This window comes from Calidris pugnax, unplaced genomic scaffold (genome assembly GCF_001431845.1).
Source record: "Calidris pugnax isolate Ruff unplaced genomic scaffold, ASM143184v1 scaffold27, whole genome shotgun sequence".
NCBI lineage: Eukaryota > Metazoa > Chordata > Aves > Charadriiformes > Scolopacidae > Calidris > Calidris pugnax.
The window spans coordinates 6756323-6775583 of NW_015090893.1; the positions used below are offsets into that span (position 1 = coordinate 6756323).

The 19261-nt window shown below is 60.7% G+C and overlaps 1 protein-coding gene across 1 annotated transcript in view; it reads right to left on the minus strand.

The window, feature by feature from the left end:
- PPARGC1B (peroxisome proliferator-activated receptor gamma, coactivator 1 beta) overlaps positions 1-16132 on the minus strand; it is a 33970-nt gene extending 17838 nt beyond the window's left edge. Inside the window, exon 1 of the mRNA XM_014947739.1 lies at positions 15989-16132. Within this exon, the coding sequence (XP_014803225.1) occupies positions 15989-16132 (144 nt within the window). The remainder of the gene's footprint in view (positions 1-15988) is intronic.
- Between the last annotated feature and the right edge of the window lie 3129 nt (positions 16133-19261).

The following is a 19261-nucleotide window of genomic DNA, read 5'->3' on the forward strand; positions in this document are numbered from 1 at the left end:
AGAGTGGGGACAGCCACTGACTGGAGCCACATCCAAGGATGCCCCGCTGAGCTCAGCTCAGTGCTGGATCTTGACGTTGTGGGGACAGCAGGTGGGACATTTCCCCTTTCAAGTCTTTCTCCTGCTTTGGAGCAGCGTTAACTCTGGTGCAGGAGCATGTGAGCTCTTATCTCTGCAGAGCCATGAGTCTCCTCTCCAAGCCCAACTCTAGTTCAAATATTGGATCAACGAGACAGGAAATGTTTTCCTCCTTTTCAGTGTCAACTTGGGCTCCTCAGACCAAAGCCCTGGCTCAGCGGGGCTGGAGAGGCTGCCTGGGGCTGGGCTACTGGCTCCTGGGGGTCAGCGAGCCCACTGAGAGCAGACCTTGGATCCATGTGTGTCTGGGCCAGCCTGGAGACACTGGAGATCCTGCCACCTGGAGCTCAGCAGCCTTTGGGCAAATGCTGGTGCTTTGGGGTTTTGCCTTCCCTGCGGCGAGCCTGGGAAAGGAGCAAAGGGGTGATGCCACCTCCAGACACCATCTTGGAGGAACTGCAGCCCTGCTGCTGCCAGGCAATGGCAACCTAAACCAGGGCAAGCAAGAGAGCTCAGCTGGCCTTTGCCTTCGGTGCAGCTCAGAAGGGGTGGCGATGGGGCAGTGACCGTGACGAAGAGACCTGCAGGTCCTCTCCTCCCTCACACCCCCCACAACAGCACCGGTAGAAATTTCCCTTATCTGCAAAAACCCCTGGGTCCATCCAGCCCCTTGAAGTCGTGGCCAAGTGCTTTACAGCGGGGCTCCGGGCGATGGCACACGCATTGTGCTGTGCCTGTGCTTAGTGAGGCTGCAAAAGTTCCAGCCTGTGAAGTCTGCCGGCGGGAAGGAGCTGGACAGGCGCAGCGCCTTCCCGGGAACTTAATCTTGTTTAAGCCCGGGAGGCCAGATTTGCACTGCCGCCCGCACACACGGCCCCAGGAGGCTTTGCAATTGCCTCGTCACTCACATGCCACTTTGCTGCATGGAAAGAAGGAAGGAAAGTGGCAGCTCCTCAGAGGGGTCGAAGGAACCGGGCAGAAACAAGCAGCCCATCTCCTCGGCGAGGAGCCGGAGCGGTGACTCAGCCCCACATGGAGCCTCCTCCCTCCTCACAGCCCAGTGCCTACCCAAAACATTACAGGATAAATATATATCCACAAGCGCTGGAGACAGAGCCCCAAATTAGCCAGTAGCATTTAGGCTGGGACCCAAACCAGCAGAAGGTGAGAAATGCCGAGAACACGAAGTGCCCGCTCCTGCCAGCCCTCCCTCGGTGGCACGGGTAGCGCCGGCTCCCGGTGCCCGCGTTCCTGGCCAGGGAGGGAGCTTCCCCCTCCTCACCCCGGGCTCGTCTCTAAAAAGGAAAGAAAATCCTTGGGCAGGGGTTTTGGAGAGAGCCGTCTGGGCTTATCGGGGAAATCCGTAATTACAGACTGCTTGAAACGGGATTACAGCCACGCGGGGAGACGGGCACCACACGGCTGTGTCAGCGGGATGAACTCTGGCTGGCTGCTGCAGTGGTGGCCACGGCTGCCCACCCCGCTACCCGCTTCGGGCAAGTGGGAGCCATGCTTGGGCAGTCAGGGACGGGCACCCGCAGAACCCCAAAACCCTCCATGACCTCACTCCGGGGCCAAACCCAGCCCCGTCCACCCCCGGGGTGCATCCTGCTGTCCCCACAGCTCCCACCCAGGGGACATGGTTCCCATGCGGTCAGGTCACCAGCACCCCGGGGGGTGAAGCTGGGTGCTGCCAGCCCCTTATCACCCCCACGGATGTGCCATCTCCCTTCCAACCCAGAGGGACCTGCATGGGGCAGGCAGCCACCCTACAGTGCCAGGGAGGAGGGCAGAAGTGGGGACGGAGGAGAGAGCTATAAATAAGTGTAAATACAGCAAGGAGGCACCTGGCCAGAGCTGTGAAGGTCACCGGAGCCTGTGCCAGCAGATAAGCAACCCCTTTCCCCACTGGCATTTGACAAAATGTCACTGTGAATGAGGGAGAGGCGGTGTTGGGTTGTGCCTTGGCCCGGCCGCCCCTCGCCACCCCCCGATATTTATAGCCTGAGAGCCCCCAAAGTGGAGGGCGAGCGGTCACTCCTCGGGAGGCAGAGAGGGAGCGGGGACCCTGCCTGCAAACTGGCTGAGGTGACACAGCAGAGGGAGGCACACGGAGCGCAGAGGCAGGGCTGGGCACAGCAAGCTGCAGCTCCTCAGTTTTGGGGGGGAAAAAAGGAGCAGAGAAATCTCCCAGGCTCCTGGTTGTGCACGGAGGTGTGCAACCCCTTGCTGTCCTGCTAGGAGCAGGGCGCTTTCACCACTCTGTCGTGTTTTTTTAATTTGTTCTAATCCCTTTTAACAATCCAGCCCAGCCAGCAAGAGGCAAAACCAGCTCTAGCATTTAAGGCCTGGGCAAAACAAACAGCAGGTTGATCCTTTCTTCCACTCAGGCTGCTCAGAAACAACTACTGCCCATCAGCGCTGCTGCGGCACGTGGGAGCCACCGTGGCAGTGCCGGGCCCCACGCCGGCCACCCAGCACCCACACGTGTGGAGCAGCCACCCTCCCGATGCAGCCCATGGTGTGTCCCAGCACCGTGCACCCATCCCATCCATCCCAGCCCCATGCACCCATCCCATCCATCCCAGCCCTGGGCATCCATCCCATCCATCCCAGCCCCATGCACCCATCCCATCCATCCCAGCCCTGGGCATCCATCCCAACCATCCCAGCCCCATGCATCTGTCCCATCCATCCCAGCCCTGTGCATCCATTTCATCCATCCAAGCCCCATGCATCTGTCCCATCCATCCCAGCCCTGTGCATCCATCCCATCCATCCCAGCCCTGCGCATCCATCCCATCCATCCCAGCCCCATGCATCCATTTCATCCATCCCAGCCCCATGCATCTGTCCCATCCACCCCAGCCCCATGCATCTGTCCCATCCATCCCAGCCCCATTCACCCATTTCATCCGTCCCAGCCCCACGCATCTGTCCCATCCATCCCAGCCCCATGCATCCATCCCATCCCTCTCTGTCCCATCCTTCCCAGCCCCATGCACCCGTCCTGGTGGCACCAGTGGGACGAGAGGTGCTGGGTGCCAGGCTTTGAGCCGCAGCCCGAGCGTGAACGTGGGCTCGCCCGCTGACTTTTGTCTTACATTAGAAGGGTGTAATTAAGATCAACCCTGAGATGCCAGTAGTAGGAAATATTAAACATTAACTGCAAACAATAAACATGAACCTGCCAGGATATCTTTGATATGGAGAAAAGATGTTAAGAAATTGCACTAAACTATCCCTGAGTCACAGGATAGAAAAAAGGAGCCTGAGATACTGGTAATAATGCCCTGAATAAACAACACTTTGCTGGAACACTTTAAACAAAGGTGTGTCGGGTTTAGGAAGAAGGGCAGCAGCAAAGTATATCACAGGTTACAGAGCTGCGTGTTCATACTATGCCCGGTAGCCGTTTATTTGGGCTCCAAATCACAGAGCCCACTTTATTTCTGCCCGAGCTCTGGGATGGGCCAGTCCAGGGCTGCAGGACCCCATGGCCCCCGCTGCCGGCACCCTCCGGCCCCGCCGAGCACTCGGCAAGGGCAGGAAAGGAGAACCAATGGTTGTTTTGCCCCGTGCGAGTGGAGGGGGGCAGCAGGTAGAGGCAGCGAGGAACAGGCTGTTCCCAAAGAGGGACGCTCCTCTCTCAACACCGGCTAATGGAAACAGCACCTGCCGACGGTGGCTGCTGCCAAACGCTGTGCCACGCCGGCTGCGCCGCTGCCGCGTCCCCGGGACACGGTCTGCCAGGCAAAGGGCTCTCTGGGCAGTGCCAGCGCGCTCAGGCACACACGGCATGCTGATAACGGCGTCTCCCATGGCAAGAGAAGGGTGACAGCGTTATCCTGCACCCCTCCAGCCAGGCAGCAGCACCCCAGGCCAGCCCTGCCAGCAGCTAGCCCGGCAAATGCCACCCAACCCCTCCCTGATCCCGGCACAGCACATCCCAGCACCCAAAAACATGCCCGTGCCGGAGGCTGCTGCCAGCCTTCTCCCTTCTCCACTGCAGGCAGTGGGGCTGGCACTGCTGGGTGGCATCAGCCAGGCAGGGCACGGGCCTGGGCTTGAACCCTGGTGGTGGTTTCTAAGAAATTCCTTGTTATCTGCCCCAAAACCAAAGGCAGGACCAACAGACAGCAACTGGCATGTGCTGAGCCAGGGACAAAAGCATAGTGGGAACGGAAATGTCCCCTCATCTCGGGAGGTCTCCAGCCCTGCCATGCGATCCCCTGGCCATGGGGAGGGTGGCACGGGCAGGAGCAGGCTGGTGTTGCCCTCACCACCTTGCTGTAGTGTTTCTCCAGCAGCACAGCCTGCGTGGGGCAAGGACGGAGCAAGAGCTGGCACAAGCCCTACAACCTTGAGAAGCTCCGCACAGAGGATGCCCAGCAGGAGAAGGAGCAGCAGGCACTATGGCTGAGACCAGCGGGGTCAAGCTGAGACCAGGCTGGTGGCACAAGGGGGCCAGGATGCACTGTGGGAGGGGGCAAGTGCCTGACTCACCGAGGAGCTGACCATTAGCCAGCTCTACCGGTCACAAAAATTCCCCACCGTGGCAGCTCCCTCCTTGAGAAAGGAAAAAATGAGGGGGCGATTATTTTCAGACCTTCCTCTTCTCATGTCCTAGCAGCCAGCAGCCACATGATGGCTTGTGGGCAGAGAGGTGGCTTCCCCAGGGTCGGGGTGGCTGCAGGGGCTCCTTTGGAGGTTTGGTCACCGGCCAACAGGCTGATGGGGCTCCATGAGGTCCTTTTTGTCTAGAGGGTAGTGCAGATATCCTCCCGTGGCACAGCCCTTCCCAGCTAACACCAGTTCAGCTCTGGGGGCACTGCTCCCCCTGGCACTGGCAGCTCTTGGTGCCTCTCAGCTGGCTGGAAGAGCAGAGAGGACCCAGGAGGCAGCGGGGAACCGTCCCTCCAGCTCCCCGCGCTACGGGTGAGGTTGAACCCGCAGCAGCACAAGGAGGGAAGCAGAGCCCCTGCCCGCAGGGACCATGGCAGACATCGCCGTGTGGTGCCACGTGGGGATTCTGCTCCAGCTCCACAGCTGCCCAGGTGAGCCCAGCCCCAGCCATGCTCCCTGCCTGCAGCCACAGCCTCGGCATCTTCTCCGCTGTTGTGCTTGGGAAGCTCCCCTTGCCTCTGCCAGGAGCCACAGACACAACCTGTGGTCCTGGGAATCCCTGACCTACTCCCGGAGGCTGGCACAGACAACACGGGGAAGCTGGGAGGCTTTTGGGGTCCATGGGCAGGTGGCAGGGAGTGAGTGTGCCGGAGGGGCAGGCTCTCACTTGCACCGGAGCCACTCACCCCACGGTGCCACCAGGTCTGGGGTTGGTGCCTCGATGCTGTGAAATGAGGGGAGGCCAGCTCAGCATGAACTATCATTGCTGAGAAATCCTCCTCCCCCGGCTCGGGACACCAAACACAGGGCTTTTGGGGTGGCAGCGGCTCAGCACGCAGCCCAGCTCTGCTGTGCTTGGCAGGGGATGTAATTCCCAGCACGTTCTGGTGCCCCATGACAGCAGATCCACGGCCATGAAACGGGAGCCGAGGTTAAAGCCAGCCCAAACCCCATCCCTTTAGATGCACATCTGAGGAGGTAGGGTAGGTTTAGACTGAACATTAGGAAAGAATTTTTCACAGAAAGAGTGGTCGGGCATTGGAATAGGCTGCCCAGGGAGGTGGTTGAGTCACCATCCCTGGATGTGTTTAAAAGCCATTTAGATGTGGTGTTGGGGGATATGGTGTAGGGAGAACTTTGTAGAGTAGGGTAGATGGTTGGACTCGATGATCCCAAGGGTCTCTTCCAACCTAGAATTCTATCATTCTATGATTCTATGAGGAGCAGGTGGAGACAACCTGCTGACTGCCAGCCACCACAGCCCAGTGTCACCCCTCTACAAGGTCTGTGCCCATCATCTGCAGGGTGCTCTTCACCTCCCCAAGACACAGGAGCCTTTTTGGACCTTGTTGATGCTCCCGTGGAGAGCAGGGACAGTCCAGGCAGCCTGTCCCCTGCCGGGAGCACTCCTAGTCACTTCTGCCAGGGAGGTGGCAGGCAGGGGAGGGAGGAAAGCAAATCTCCTGCCTGCCTGCAGGTTTGGTACCGAAGCTCAGAGAGGTGTGGAGGCCTTCCCCTGCCATGGAAGGCAGCGTGTTGCCCTGCGCTGTTCGGTGCTGCCCGCACTGCCAGCAGCAAAGCACCCTCTTAGCGTTAATCAGGACAAGGCAGGAGACGGAGAAGGTTCAAGCTGGGGTTAAGACGGCGCAAGGAGGATCTTCCCGCATTAGCCTGACCTCCCAGCAGGTCCAGCCCCAGCGCTCTGCTGCCACAGGCACCCTCCAGTGCCACGCTCTGCTGTGGGTCACCAAATCCAACCCACCGTGACCATCAATGGACCCTTTCTCCTGCTAGAGACTGGCTGCACTGGCCCTCCTGCCAGGGGGGGTTTGGGGGAACCCCCACCATGCCCAGCTCCCAGTGAAAAATGAAGTTTCCAGCTAGAGGCACGAGGCGTCAAAGGATGCAAAGCGCTGTGGTAAGGGCAAAACTCCTCAGATCTGTCTGTACCCTCCCACCAGGCTGGTCCATGCGTGCCTGGGCCCATATCCCGGTGGGGGTGGAAGCGCCAGCCCTGCCCAGCCCTCGCTGCCTTGCTGGGTAGCTGCCCCTCACCGCCTGCCCCTGCTGCAGCTCCTGCCTGCAGTCCCACACGGGGCACTGCCACCCCATGGCACGGCCATGCTGCCTGCACCACACTGCTCCCCATCACCAGGGTCTCCTGCGAGAGCAAGGAGAGGGGTTCCCCCAACTCCTTCTCCTGGGACTCCCTTCTCTCCCTCCTCCGTCTGGGTCCATCAGCCGGGTGCTGCAGTTTCCCTGATTAAATTATTGCCCATTTTCTGCACAGCGCCTGGAGGTGTCCTGGCCAAAGGAGGTGCATCACCACCCAGCACGGTCGCGGCTTGGCCCTGCTCCGGCACCACTCTGCCCCTGCTCCCCGGGAAAGCCAGTGAGAGGGAAGTGGGGGAGCCTGGGCACTGGTGGGCAGGCATGTGATGAGCACTGACACCTCCTGGGCTCGCCAGCCCAGGAACCCCAAAACTGCGGAGAGCTGGCACGGCTGCGTCACCCCTTCAGTGATTCAAACCACCTGAAAACACTCTGGGGAAAGGGGGATGCTGAACAGCTGGGTATTTTCCAGGTGGGCATCACCAGTGCAAGGAAATCACTGACCCGCAGTACTGAAACTATTGCAGTTACTACAGTGGGGAAACTGAGGCAGAGGACGGTGCAAGGAGAGCAGGTAACAGCAGCCCCCGTGACCACAGGCTGGGTACACGGCTCACGAGGTGGCTGGTGGAGGCGTGATCCCGCAGCAGCACCTCTGGGGCTGCACTTTCACTGGCACAACCTGTTTGGCCTGGGGATTTCCCGGTTGCTGTACCAGCCGCCACGAGGCTCCGCTGTGCCCGGGTCCGCACCGCAGCGCTGCCGGCGCCCCGGGAAGCAGTGGGTGTCCCAGCCAGGCCGCCTGCCCCTGGGGACCTGCTTTTTGGCTCTGCAGAGAACATTTCGAGGAGCCAACCTGGCTGCTCCTCTGAACTTTCCCCGGCGTCGGGACCAGGCGCTCCTGTCTCCCCCCACCTCCCCAAACAACTTGACTCACCCAGGAAAGAAACTGCTCCGAGATCTCCAGATAGAAAAATCCCTCTGAGGGCAAAACTCTCCTTCAGGAGCACATGCAAACCTGGGCGATCACCCACATCCACAAAGCTTCGCCCTATTCCAAATTCCTCCTTGCCAGGGACCACACCTTTCTCCTCCCCAAAACCCAAGCCTGACCGGCTGCGGTGGGCACAGGGGAGCTGCCCCCCAGGCTGCTCCCCGCTCTGGCGGCTGGGACCCCTCCTTTCTCCCCCCAAACCAGTAGGGGTGAAGCCCCCAAACATCATGTCTTATGCTTAAATCAGACCCTTTTACCCACCCCATGTCCTGTGCCAGCTCCCTCACAACCCTGCCCTGAGCTTGCCTGGTCCCAAGCCATGTTGTCCCCCTCCCCATTTTTGACCCCACCTAATCCAGGGATCAACCTAAAGCCAGAGAACTCGGGGCAGGCCAGCTTGAAATACAGATTGGAAATCTGGATCTGACCGCCTGGTGCCCAGGAACTGGTCTGACCCCTGCATCTGCCTCCAGGTTGGGAGTATCGGAGCTGAGAGTTCCCCTCTGGTGCACGGGAGGCCACCTCTGCCCTGGCAGCTCCATGTCCCAGATTGGCCCGAATCCCCACACTGGGCTTGCAGGGGTTAAGGAGCCTGCTTGGTGTGCCACCTTCCTACACTCTGAACGGTCCCAGCGCCTGGCAGCAGCTCCCCAGTCATGTGAGCAGCTCCAGTTACCAGCCCCAACACCTCCTCTTTCCCTTGCTTTTATCCCGGCCATCTCCCCGCTCCACAGAGACCATCCGTCTGTCTGTCTGTCTCGCCTGCTCCTGCTCCCCGTCCCGGGGGCTGCCAGCTGGGTCTACAGCCAGGTGTTCCTGGGCAGATCCTCCAATGTCACCTTGGAGAGGAGCGCCGTGGCTCCAGCTGGGCAGTGGGAGGAGGCAGGGCAGTAAGGCCCATGGCCACACTCAGCACGGCACTGGCAGGAGACCCTTGCCCACACACGCTGAGCCCACGGGTGAAGTTGGTTCCGCACCCTCCTGCTGCTGCTGGAGGGGAAGGAGCCACCCCTGCGCCTCGGAGCCCCTGGCACGGTGGGCACGGTGGGCATGGCATGCGGTGGCCAAACCCCTCGGCCTCTCCATCCAGCGCTCCTCTGCCAGTGCGCTTCCCAACCGTGGGGGACCGCGTGGAGCGGTGTGTCCCCGGACCCGGCCGAGCCCTGCCTGGTTATGCAAACTGCAATGGGAGCTGTTTCAACTAGTTGGACTGCTGCCTGGCAGTCAGGTGCCTTCCTCCTCCTCCTCCTCCCCAAACGGCTGCCAGTCCCCTGCAGGCAGCTGCCCAGGCTCCCACGGGTGCCTCCGTCCCCACGCTGAACACGCCGTGCCTGCTATGAGCAAGGGGCTCTCCCCTGCTGGGGTGCCCCGGGAGGTGGGGGCAGGCGCGGGGGCTCACCGTCCCCCGGCACCATGTGCTGTTATCCCCCAGCGCAGCTGTGAACCAGCCCCATCAGCAGGTTTCACAGTCCTTGAGGTGTCCTCAAGTGTCCCCGTACTGCTGATGCACAGCGTGCACCACGGGCAACCAGAGGAAAGGTTGTCCATGCCCAGCTTGCGCACACACATGACACCAGAGAGCAGGGAGCCAGGGCCGTGCAAGCCCCAGGGTGCAAGCAGAGGTGGGGAAGGGGCTGTTTGCCCCCATTGCTGGGGAGTTTTGCCTGGCACCGTGGCCACGCTGGGATTTCCCACCCTGTCTGCATCCTCGGTGGGATGCGGGAACCCAACCGAACTGCTCCCTGTGACCTGCTGTGATCAAAATTTGGAGGAGTGCTGGAAAAAACAGGCAAAGTGCTGCGAGCCACAAAGGAGGACTCTGGCAGAGTCGGTCACGATGACAGAGATGTCTGTCACTGGTTGGCTCAGCCACAAGTCTCATGGCAATGGCTCAGTGTTTGGCTTTGCCTGGAGAAAGTATCCCCGGGCTAGGGAGGGACAGGAACCAGCACAGGGAGAGAATCTGTTCCGAACAGCCTCTGTTGCAAAACGGGGGGAAAAACCCAGATCCAAGCACCGGGCACCTTCATGCAAATCTCACCCTTCCCAAGCCGGTACCAGCCTCATGCTATGTGACAGCAGGAATCCTTGGAGCTCGGCTCCGCGCAGGGCTCTTCCTCCTTTGCACAACACTTCAGCCTCTCCTTAAATTTCAACATGGATTATCGGGAATTTCATATTTCATATGCCGCCGATTGAGTCAGCAGCCCTGGCTCCAGCAGGAGAATATTCCCTACCCATCCCTGGCTGCTCCCAGCGGCACATCCAAGATGCTGCTGGAGGTTTAGGCACCGTATGGATTAGCAGCTCCGCAGGGCGATAGCTGACGCTGTGCTGAAAGGCAGGATGAAGTGGGATGGAGCCAGCCCCCCCCCTGCACCAGGGCTGTGGGGCTCCTGCCACGAATCCAGGGAGCCCCAGTGGGAATGTGGAGAGGGAGACGTGCTGCAGAGCCTGGCTTTGTTCGGCTCCTTGGAAAAGGGAGAGGAATCAGCCAGTGCATGGAGAAGAGAGATGCCGGCCTGGCTGCACCAGCACCAGAGCCAGGAGAGGAGCTGACACCAGGCTGGGGTGGCACAGGGGATGGCTCCATCCCCACCACACGCTGCTTTACTACAAACTTCAGTGCGACTGTTTTGTTTGCCAAACCAAATGGGCCCCGAGCCAGCTCCTTCCAAGGCTCCCTGGGATGCTCCGCTCTACCCATCCCTCGGCAGGCGCCCAGCTCTTGCTGCGGGTTTCAGGTGTTCTGTTTGGGGTGTTTTTCCAGCTGGTGCTGGATGTCCTTGACGAGCTTCTCCGCAAAGGTGGCACCAAGTTGGAGGAGCGGGGAAACCTGCCTGCGCTGAATAGTAAAATCTGCTGGCAACACCATGGAGCTTCTCCAGATGCTGCATCTAAATATAGAGCCCTCATTTATTACCCTGCTGGCTTCTGGATTTGGTGTGAGAGGAGCCAGGACACTGCACTGATGCTCCCCCTCGCCCACAGCCGGAGACTGCCCATACACACCCAGTGCAGAAGCTCACATTGGCTTAAACAGGATGCAAAGCATAAAATAGGGCATGAACCTTCTCCCTGGGTGTCTCCTGAACAGGGAGTTTGCTGGTGAAATGCTGTGGGTCTGATTCCCCTGCTCTGCATCTCAGAAGGGTTTAGAGATGCGCTGGCATGAGCAGGTCCTGCCTGTGTGGGAAGGGATTCCCCCTGCTCCTGGCCAGAGCAGCGGTACCCAGACCACCTGGTGAAGGATGCACAGCTTCCCTGTGGCTTCCCTGCCGAGGAGAGGCAGGCACTCATCCTCACCCAAACCGGCCACCGACGCCAGCCCTCCACCCGGCTCCACTTGCTGGCTCACTGGGACTACAGGTGAGGGACTCTTTTCTGCTAAACACCGGGATTTGTCCCTCTGCTGCATATCCCAGAGGGAAGGAGACGTGCCCCAAAATTTGCTGGGGACCTGCAGCCTCCATGACACCTTGCCAAGGTTTTCCTGAGAAAACCTTTTCACCAATGGGAAATGCAGTCCTGGGGGGGGAAGGTGTTGATGCTCAGGGCAGGGCAGGCAGAGGAGGAGGATGGAGACCACGTCCTGCATGCCTAGGAGAGCACAAAATCCCACCAGGCTTGGCTGTGGGACATGGCATGAAGGCATCTGCCACGGGGCTGAGGCACGGGCAGAAGCAAGAGTGGTGAAGCCCAGGATGCCATAAAATGCTGCTGACTGCCACCCACTGCACTGCTCCCCTGGCAGCCGACCCCACGCTGCCCCACGCAGCCTCCCCACCCCGGGCCAAGCTGCATGGCCCCTTCACCTGGGGGGGTGGGACCAGCTGGGACCCCAAAGGTGCTCCTGCTAAAACCCCAGCGCTGACCCCAGCCCACAGCCCTGGCAGAGCCATCCCAGGAGATGTAGGGCTGGTGTGAGCTGCCCACAAGCCTCCTGCCTGGGCAGAGCAAGCTCCCAGGAGCTTTCCCACTGCTCTCTGGTGGGGACATTGGAGCAGGGACCCCGTGCAAGAGGCAGAAGGGGCAGGGAGCCATATGGCGATGGCTGCCACCAAACCCCAGGCTTTGTGCTGGCTGCCTGCGGCGCTATAGCTAGGAAAAGGGTAAAAAAAGGGGGATGTGCTGCGAGACAGCCCCTACCCCAGCACGGCCGGGAAGCCAGGCTGGGCCAAGGCGCCGCTGGCTGCTCCCAGCATCCATCCCCCCCACCCCGCCTCTTGGCGCCGAGTCCCATTGAGACGAGGCCAAGCAGGACGGGAACTCCAGGCATCCTGCCTCCTGCTGCCGGCGCTGCCGGCCGGCCGGTTCATGCTGGGACACCTGCTCCCCGGGTGGCCCCGCTGCCAGCAACACCAGCCATGGCCACGGCTCCTGCCCCATGGCCACAGCTCCGGCCGAAGGAAACAGCCCTCCAGCTCCCCAGACCGCCTGGCCTTTCCCCCACAGCCACCCCATGGGCCAAGCAGGAGGCTGGAAAGCATCAGGAGGGAAGGGGTTAATCCATTAATCATCCCTAATGGAGAGTGGCTGGACCCAGGGCTGATGGCACCCACAGGAACACCAGTCCTGCACCCATGCACCCCAGTATTCAGACCACACAGCGTCACCCTCCAACCAACGGGTCCTCACCCCCCATGGGGTGTCCCCGCTGCCGTGGGGGCTGCAGCAAGACTTTTGCTGCCAGTGACCCATGGGAACCCACAGTGGCACAGAGGGGAGGGAGCTGGGGCTCTGCAAGCTCATGGGGAGCCCTGTGCCCGGGAATATCCCTCAGCACAACCCTGGATAAAATGGGATATTCCCAGACTTGAAATTTCCATTCAGTCCCCACTTGAGGATCAGAGACGGGGAAAATGTTTTGACCCCTTCCCCCCAAATCTCAAATCTTCCAACCAACCTTCATGTTTTTGGAGCACGGGGAAGCCTGAAGTGGTCCAACCCTCACTGCACCCCCACGCTCGGGGTGGGCTGCCAGTCCCACGCTATGTTCCTCAGCCAGACCTTACAGATGGCAACATCCCTTCTTTTGGGGGAATGTCTGGGCTCACGATCCAGGAGCACATCAAAGAATTCCCCGTGCCTTTGGGGGCTGCTCCCCTTCTCACCCCATTCCCTGCTCAGGGACCATCCTACGTACGAAGACTTACAGCAACCCAAAAAAAAAAATACAAAACCCAAACATGATCTCTGGATGACCTCCCCGTGCTGACATCTGCTGAAGCAGCAGAGAGAGGACACACGGACGCTCTGCTTCTGCCTCCCCCCTCAGCCCCAGAGGCCTTTCCCCTGCTTTCCCCAGGCTCGCGGGGGGCATAAGCCCTTGGGCAGTAGCTGGTATTTGGGTAACAGGCCACGGAGCACTGGGGATGCAGCGCCAGGAGCATGGACGGCTGTGGCTGTCCGTCCGTCCGTCAGGGCAACAGCAGCGCATGCTCCAGCAACTCTCCCACGGCCACCAGCAAACACCCCCGGGACCCCCGAGTCCAGATGTGAGGGGCGGCAGATGGGTGAAGAGCTCAGAGGGGAGCACAGCCTGCCTGCCTGCAGCTCTGCCTTCCCTGCCTGCAGCTCTGCCCTCCCTGCCTGCAGCTCTCTGGGCTGGGGGGGCCTCCCATGGCATCACTGTTTTTTCCCCCCCCAAAGACCACAGCTTATTTTGGATGGTGACATGCTGGGTGAGGCTTTGCTGCTGCCCTGCTAGAAGGAGCCCTGTCCCTATCCCTGATGGGATGCTCTGCAACAGGCTCCATCACCCTGAACAGCTCGAGTCCCCTGGCCGTGCCTCAGTTTCCCCTCCTCGCCCTCTGGCTAACGACCCTCTCCCATCTTTCCCCCCAGGAGGATTTCACTCACACCCGCCAAGGGATTTGCAGCTATAAAGGGCTCCCTAAGTGCTAACGGTGCCCGGGAGCCGGCTGGCATCCCTCTTGGCAGACACCCAGCGCCATCCCAGAGAAACCTCTGCAAAAATCGCACCCCGTGCCTGCTGCTCCCCAGCCCCAGGTAGCCCCTCGCCCCAGCCACCGCCCCTCGCCAGGGGCACGGGTCCCACGGGAGGGAGGCAGTGCCCGGCCAGCAAGCGCAGGGGACATCCAAAGAAGGAAAGGAGCCGGAGGGATGGAGGAGCCGGCTGGGCTCCCTGGCCGGCTGGTCCATACTGTAAAAGGAGTGGGAACAGGGACTGCAAAGCTCCTGCTCCAGCGGTTTTAAGATGGCTGTGAAGCCGAGAGGAGGAGAAGGAAGAGGAGGAGGAGGAGGACTACGACGACATTAACCCTCCCGGCACTGTGCTGCAGCCAGGAGCACCGCGGTGAGGACGAATGGCAGGTTTCCTGAGGCTCCCCTTAACAGCAGATGGATCAGGGTCTCCCCCAACTCCCACCCAATAAAATGCAGCTGGTGATGCTTTCAGGACAGGCAGCGCTGAGTTGGGAGATGCTGCCCTCAGACAGGCCATGGGAGGGAGGAGGAGGAGGAGGAGGAAGAGGAGGAGGCATGTGGAGGATGCCTGCAGGAGGGAAGGGACCCTCCATGGGTGCAGGATGCTCAGCAGGGCCTCGAAGACCCCTTGAACTCGGGCTCCCTGGGAAGATGCCCTCCCCCTCATGCTGCCCCCAGCAAAGCACCCCACCAGGGGCTCAGCAGCACCACAGGGACAGGAAAGGGGCACCCATGGGTGCCACCCCTCTGGGCGTCTCCTTGTTGGCATCGCCATCCCTCCCTAGCTGCTCAGCAGCGAGCAGCAGGGCTGAGCGGTTGCTCAGCTTCCCTCCTCTTTTCCCTGTGGACATGCACGTGAATAATCACGTTTTTCCTGCTTAATGTTTTCCTTTAAAAACATCGGGCTTGGCCTTCCCTGTGCTCTTCTGTGGGACTCATCAGAGCTGCAGGAACCCAGGCACAGCGTCTGGAGAAGCAAAGGTACCGGGCACTTAACAGCAACTTCCCTTCTCCGAAATGTTTATTGGTCATTGACGTCAAGTAATTATTGAGAATTATTAATTAAGAAAGCATTTAAGCGTGTTGCTTTTGTTGAGGTTTTGGCGTTACAATTAGTTTATCGTCCAACAGGAGAAACATCAGCCTTTGCAGTTGCCTGGAGTGCAGCAAAGCGCCTATAATTAATTTCCCTTTCCGCAGCAAGCGATTTGCTGTGACCTACCTTGGGGACATGCCTTTCTCCAGGTGTGCCAACCACAACAGCTCTGGAAACACCCAGCCAAAGGGACCTCAAGAGGCCACCAGATGGGAACACCATGTCCCCTCTAGCCTGTCAGAGGCAACTACGTGTGGATAGCGGCTCTTTTCGGGAAACCATCCTGGCCACGCGCCTGGTCCCAGGGAGGGAACTGCACCGTTAATGGGGTTGAGTCCCATGGTCTCTTCAGGGCCACCCTGCCAGGCTTCTGTGCCACCCACTGCCGTGTCCCCGACTCTCATGGCACCCACCTCCCCATGCCAACGCTGGTGTCATGCTGCAAAGCATCTCGCTGCGGGTGAGAGCTCAGGCACGGTCTCATCTGCAGCCTCATGTGGTGGGCAATTTGGCACCAGACCTTGTCCCCACACATGGACACCCCTGTGATGCTCAGCCCCAAGGGCTGGGCTTGGGGTGGCCAGAAGACTGGTGGGCCAGGACAGGAGATGGCTCTTGCAGCCACCTGGGGCAGCTTGGATAACCATAGCCTCTGGGGGCTACCCCTCTCCTACCAAACAGCAGACCACCTTTCACAGGCACAGACCCCCCCTTCTATAGCGGCAACAGTACGAGCTCACCCAGAAGAGGTTGGTCCTTCCCACTTCACCCCATGCTCAGAGTGGTCTGAGGCATGAATTTTGGTGGACCCTTATTTCCTGAGCCCTCTGGCCCAAGGGAACATGACCCCACAGGGGGGCTGTGTCCCCATCTTTTACATCTCACTCTCCTCTTGCCACCTTCTCTGCTCGGCCCCATCCTTGTACCCTGTCCCCCATGGGAACACGAGTCTGGGAAGCCACCACACTCTGCCTTTGAGATGACGTGAGCCCCAAGGAGCAGCACAGCTCCTCAGCCACCAGGACAGAGGCACAAGGTCCCTCTGCCACCCCATCCCAGCCAGCTGGGCAGGCTGGGCAGCGGGACGTGGCGCACGCCGGCAGCACCAGCACGGAATAAGCTGGGCTCCACACGTGCCCAGCATGTGTGGTGGGGCTGGTCCCGGCGGGCAGCATGGGCGCCGTGTGCTGCATCTCCTGCGGCGCTGCTGCGTGCACACGCATGTCCCACGCACCTCCGCTCTGCATCTCCTGCGGCGCTGCTGCGTGCACACGCATGCCCCACGCACGCCCCCACGCACGCCTGCTCTTGCAGACCTGAGGCCAGCAGCAGCGCGGCTGCTCCAGCATCCAAACCCCCAGGCTCTGAGCAGCCGACCCCCAGGCCTGGCCGGAGGAGTGGGTGATGGCCGGGAGGCTGGCTGACCCTGCTGGAGGCTGGGCTGCCTCTTGGGATGGGGCTTGAGCATCCTGCCTCAGCCCAGGCAGAGCCCGGTGAGCCTCGGGCTGGTCCCTCCAGCAGCCATTCCTGCCTGTTCCCAGCTCTGCTGGGACACCAGGGACCCTTCCTTCCCTGGGAGAGCCGGGGTGCCAGTGGGTGGGGGAGGCTGGGGGGCTACAGAGCCCGTGTCCCCCCGAGTGGCAGTTGCAGCCTGCAAGCAGAGAGTTCCTGCAGCCCTTCCACAGAGCCGGCGATGGCAGCCCAGTTGCCCGCAGCCCTGTGTGATGCTGGGGCAGTCCCTGGCAGCCCCGGTGCCTGCACGCACCCCCAGCGTGGCTTCAGGAGGGGCCGGCAGCCCCCGCTCGGCAAGTGGGTCAGCTATATATACACGGAGCAGTCCCGGCAGCGCCGGTACCAGGCACCTTCCTGGTGCCTTGCATCATTGCCACCCTAAAAACCACAGCCTGGAGATGGGGGCTGGCTCAGCCGTGAAATGCTGTCGCGTTGCCAAAAGCGCTGATGAATCTGCTCCTTCATAGCCACGGCCCCGAGGGCTCCCAGCCCCTCTGCCCTGCTCAGCCACGGCAGCCACCACGGATGCGGGGGGACCAGGTGGGACTGACATCCGCCAGACGGATGCTCCCGGGAGGCCAGGGCCGCAGGCTGTGTGTGTACTGCTCCACATGGAGCGGGTCCCCCCGGGAGGGAGATTTCCACTTCCATTTATCGAAACCAGCAGCCCCGGCTTGCAAACACCAAGGCAACAAGCTCAAACCCCCTCGTTAAGGCTGGGCAGACACCTCCCGGGCCCGAGGCGCACAGGCATGCCCGCTCGGCAGCGTGCAGGCACGGGTTTGCCTCCTAGGGTGATGCCGAGCAGCCCCAGTGTGGCACACCAGCAGGGCAGCTTACTCCCAGTATCCCCAGTTTGCTGCACCCCAAGGCCTGGTGCCTTCCCCAGTGCAACCTGCCTCCCTCGGCTGCGCCGTTGCGGTTTGCAGGTCTGGTAAATGTGGTGCTGGAGCCCAGGAGAGCCATGGTTTGAGGTGCTTTGGGCTGCAGCCCCTTCACAGCCTTGCCGGCCCCGGGCAGGAGGAGAGGGCTGCTGTTCACTCTGCACCCCCACAAGCAGCTGGAAAAGCCCTTTGCAGCCCACAGGTCTCCAGTTGTCTGCAGTCAAACCTCACCAGCCTCTCACCCAGCCCGGAGGGTTGGTTATTAGGGAAAAAAAACACTTTAATGAGGCAGCTCGTTAAAGGCAGGAACAGATTAGCCCAGGAACCCGAGCAACTCTGTGATTGTCGAGTTCAAGAGTAGGAGAAATAAGCCTTTCCCTGGCAGTGGTAGGAGATGCTGCCTCAAAGCGGTGGGCTGAACCCATGAATCCTTAAAGCCCTTTCAAAGCCCTGCACCCTCCCGGGAGCCTGCGTGAGCTCTGAAGATGGAAGATGCTGGGAAGGGAGAACCATAGCGTGAAACCTATGAAAACACCCACTGAAACAGAAGCGGAAAATACTCCGTCCCTCATAGTCAAGTTCAGGCACTGCCTCCTCCACTGATCAAGCAAAATCCCAGCACCAGTGTGGAACTTCCAGCAGGGATGCTCCAGGGAGAAACCCTTTGGCACGACACAGCCCCACCGGACAGAAGCGCCGTGGGAGGAGAGGCAAAGGCAAGCAGAGTTCAGAGTTACAGTCACCAGAGAAAAATTAACCCTGGAAAAAAAAAATCCCTTCGCTGTTTCCCACTGCAGGGAAAGGTTTGCAGAGCATCCCTTTCCACCGCCAAACGAAAAGCTGGTGAGCGGGGGAAGTCGGGGTTACCTCAAAGCCACCCGGGTGGCAGGGAGAAGAATCGTGCCCGTGCAATGGCTGTTATGAATGGAGGTGGGAACGGTGCTGCTAAAGATAACTCGAGAACAGGTGCTATTAATACTGTACTATTAATACAGTATAGCAATACTATGGGGCTTTTTCTTTTTTTTTTTGTGCGTTCTGCAAGGCTGTCTCTGGGATTGGGGAACGCTAACGGAGCGGGCCCTGCTACAACGCCGGGGAAGGGACCGCTGGACCCCAGCAGCAGACTGATGCCCTCGAGGAAGGAGGACCAGCATCAAGCGGCCGACCGAGCCGGCCACCCGCCACCGCCGTGGCTGAGGGCGAGGATGCCGGGCGGGAGCTGCTGGCGAGGCTGCCGCCGTGCCGGTTTCCATGACGACTTCAGCACTTGGCGCGAGATGGAGATGACGGGATCAGCCAGGGAAGTAACTGAGCGGAGCTGGCGTTCTCCGTCTGCCACGGCCGGCGGCACGGCACTGCCAGCCCTGCGCGGCCGGCTGGCACAGGGTGAAGCCCTGGGAGCCTCCGGGCATCTGGGTCCCCCCTCTCCTTACAGGAGTAAGGAGACGTGTGCTGGCTGCTGGTTGTCCCTGGGAAGCGGAGCCTGCCCATCCCATTGGTCCCTCCCCAACGCCTCCATGAAAGCACATTCAGGTCCCGGCCCCCAGCCCCGTGCCAGCCAGCGCACACCCAGCACTGGGGCACCCACCTGGGATTTGTGCCCCCAGCTCTCACCCCAGCACTGCGTTTCCACTCCTGGTGAGGCTGCCTCCCTGGAGGTACCACCTCCGAGCACACACATCCCTTCGCACCCCAGTTTACGGTGTCGGGGCCAGCCGGCACAGCGGGCAGCCTGGCAGGGTGGTACCCGCCTCCCCTCTGCAGCTCAAGGAGATGCTGCAGGCAGGGGCCAAGCTGGCACCGGGGCCAGCCAAGCCCAGCACTACCAGCCTGCACCGAGACAACCCAGACCCTCACTGGCCCTCGGCCCCCCCAGAGGCTTTGCCTGGCTTCCAGGTAACCCAAGATCAAGAGCTCCAGTCAGACGTGCTCAGCCAGACCTCCATGGACACCATGGAGCAGCAGGGAACCAAACACCTGCAGCATATGACTCCCCAGCTGGCACGG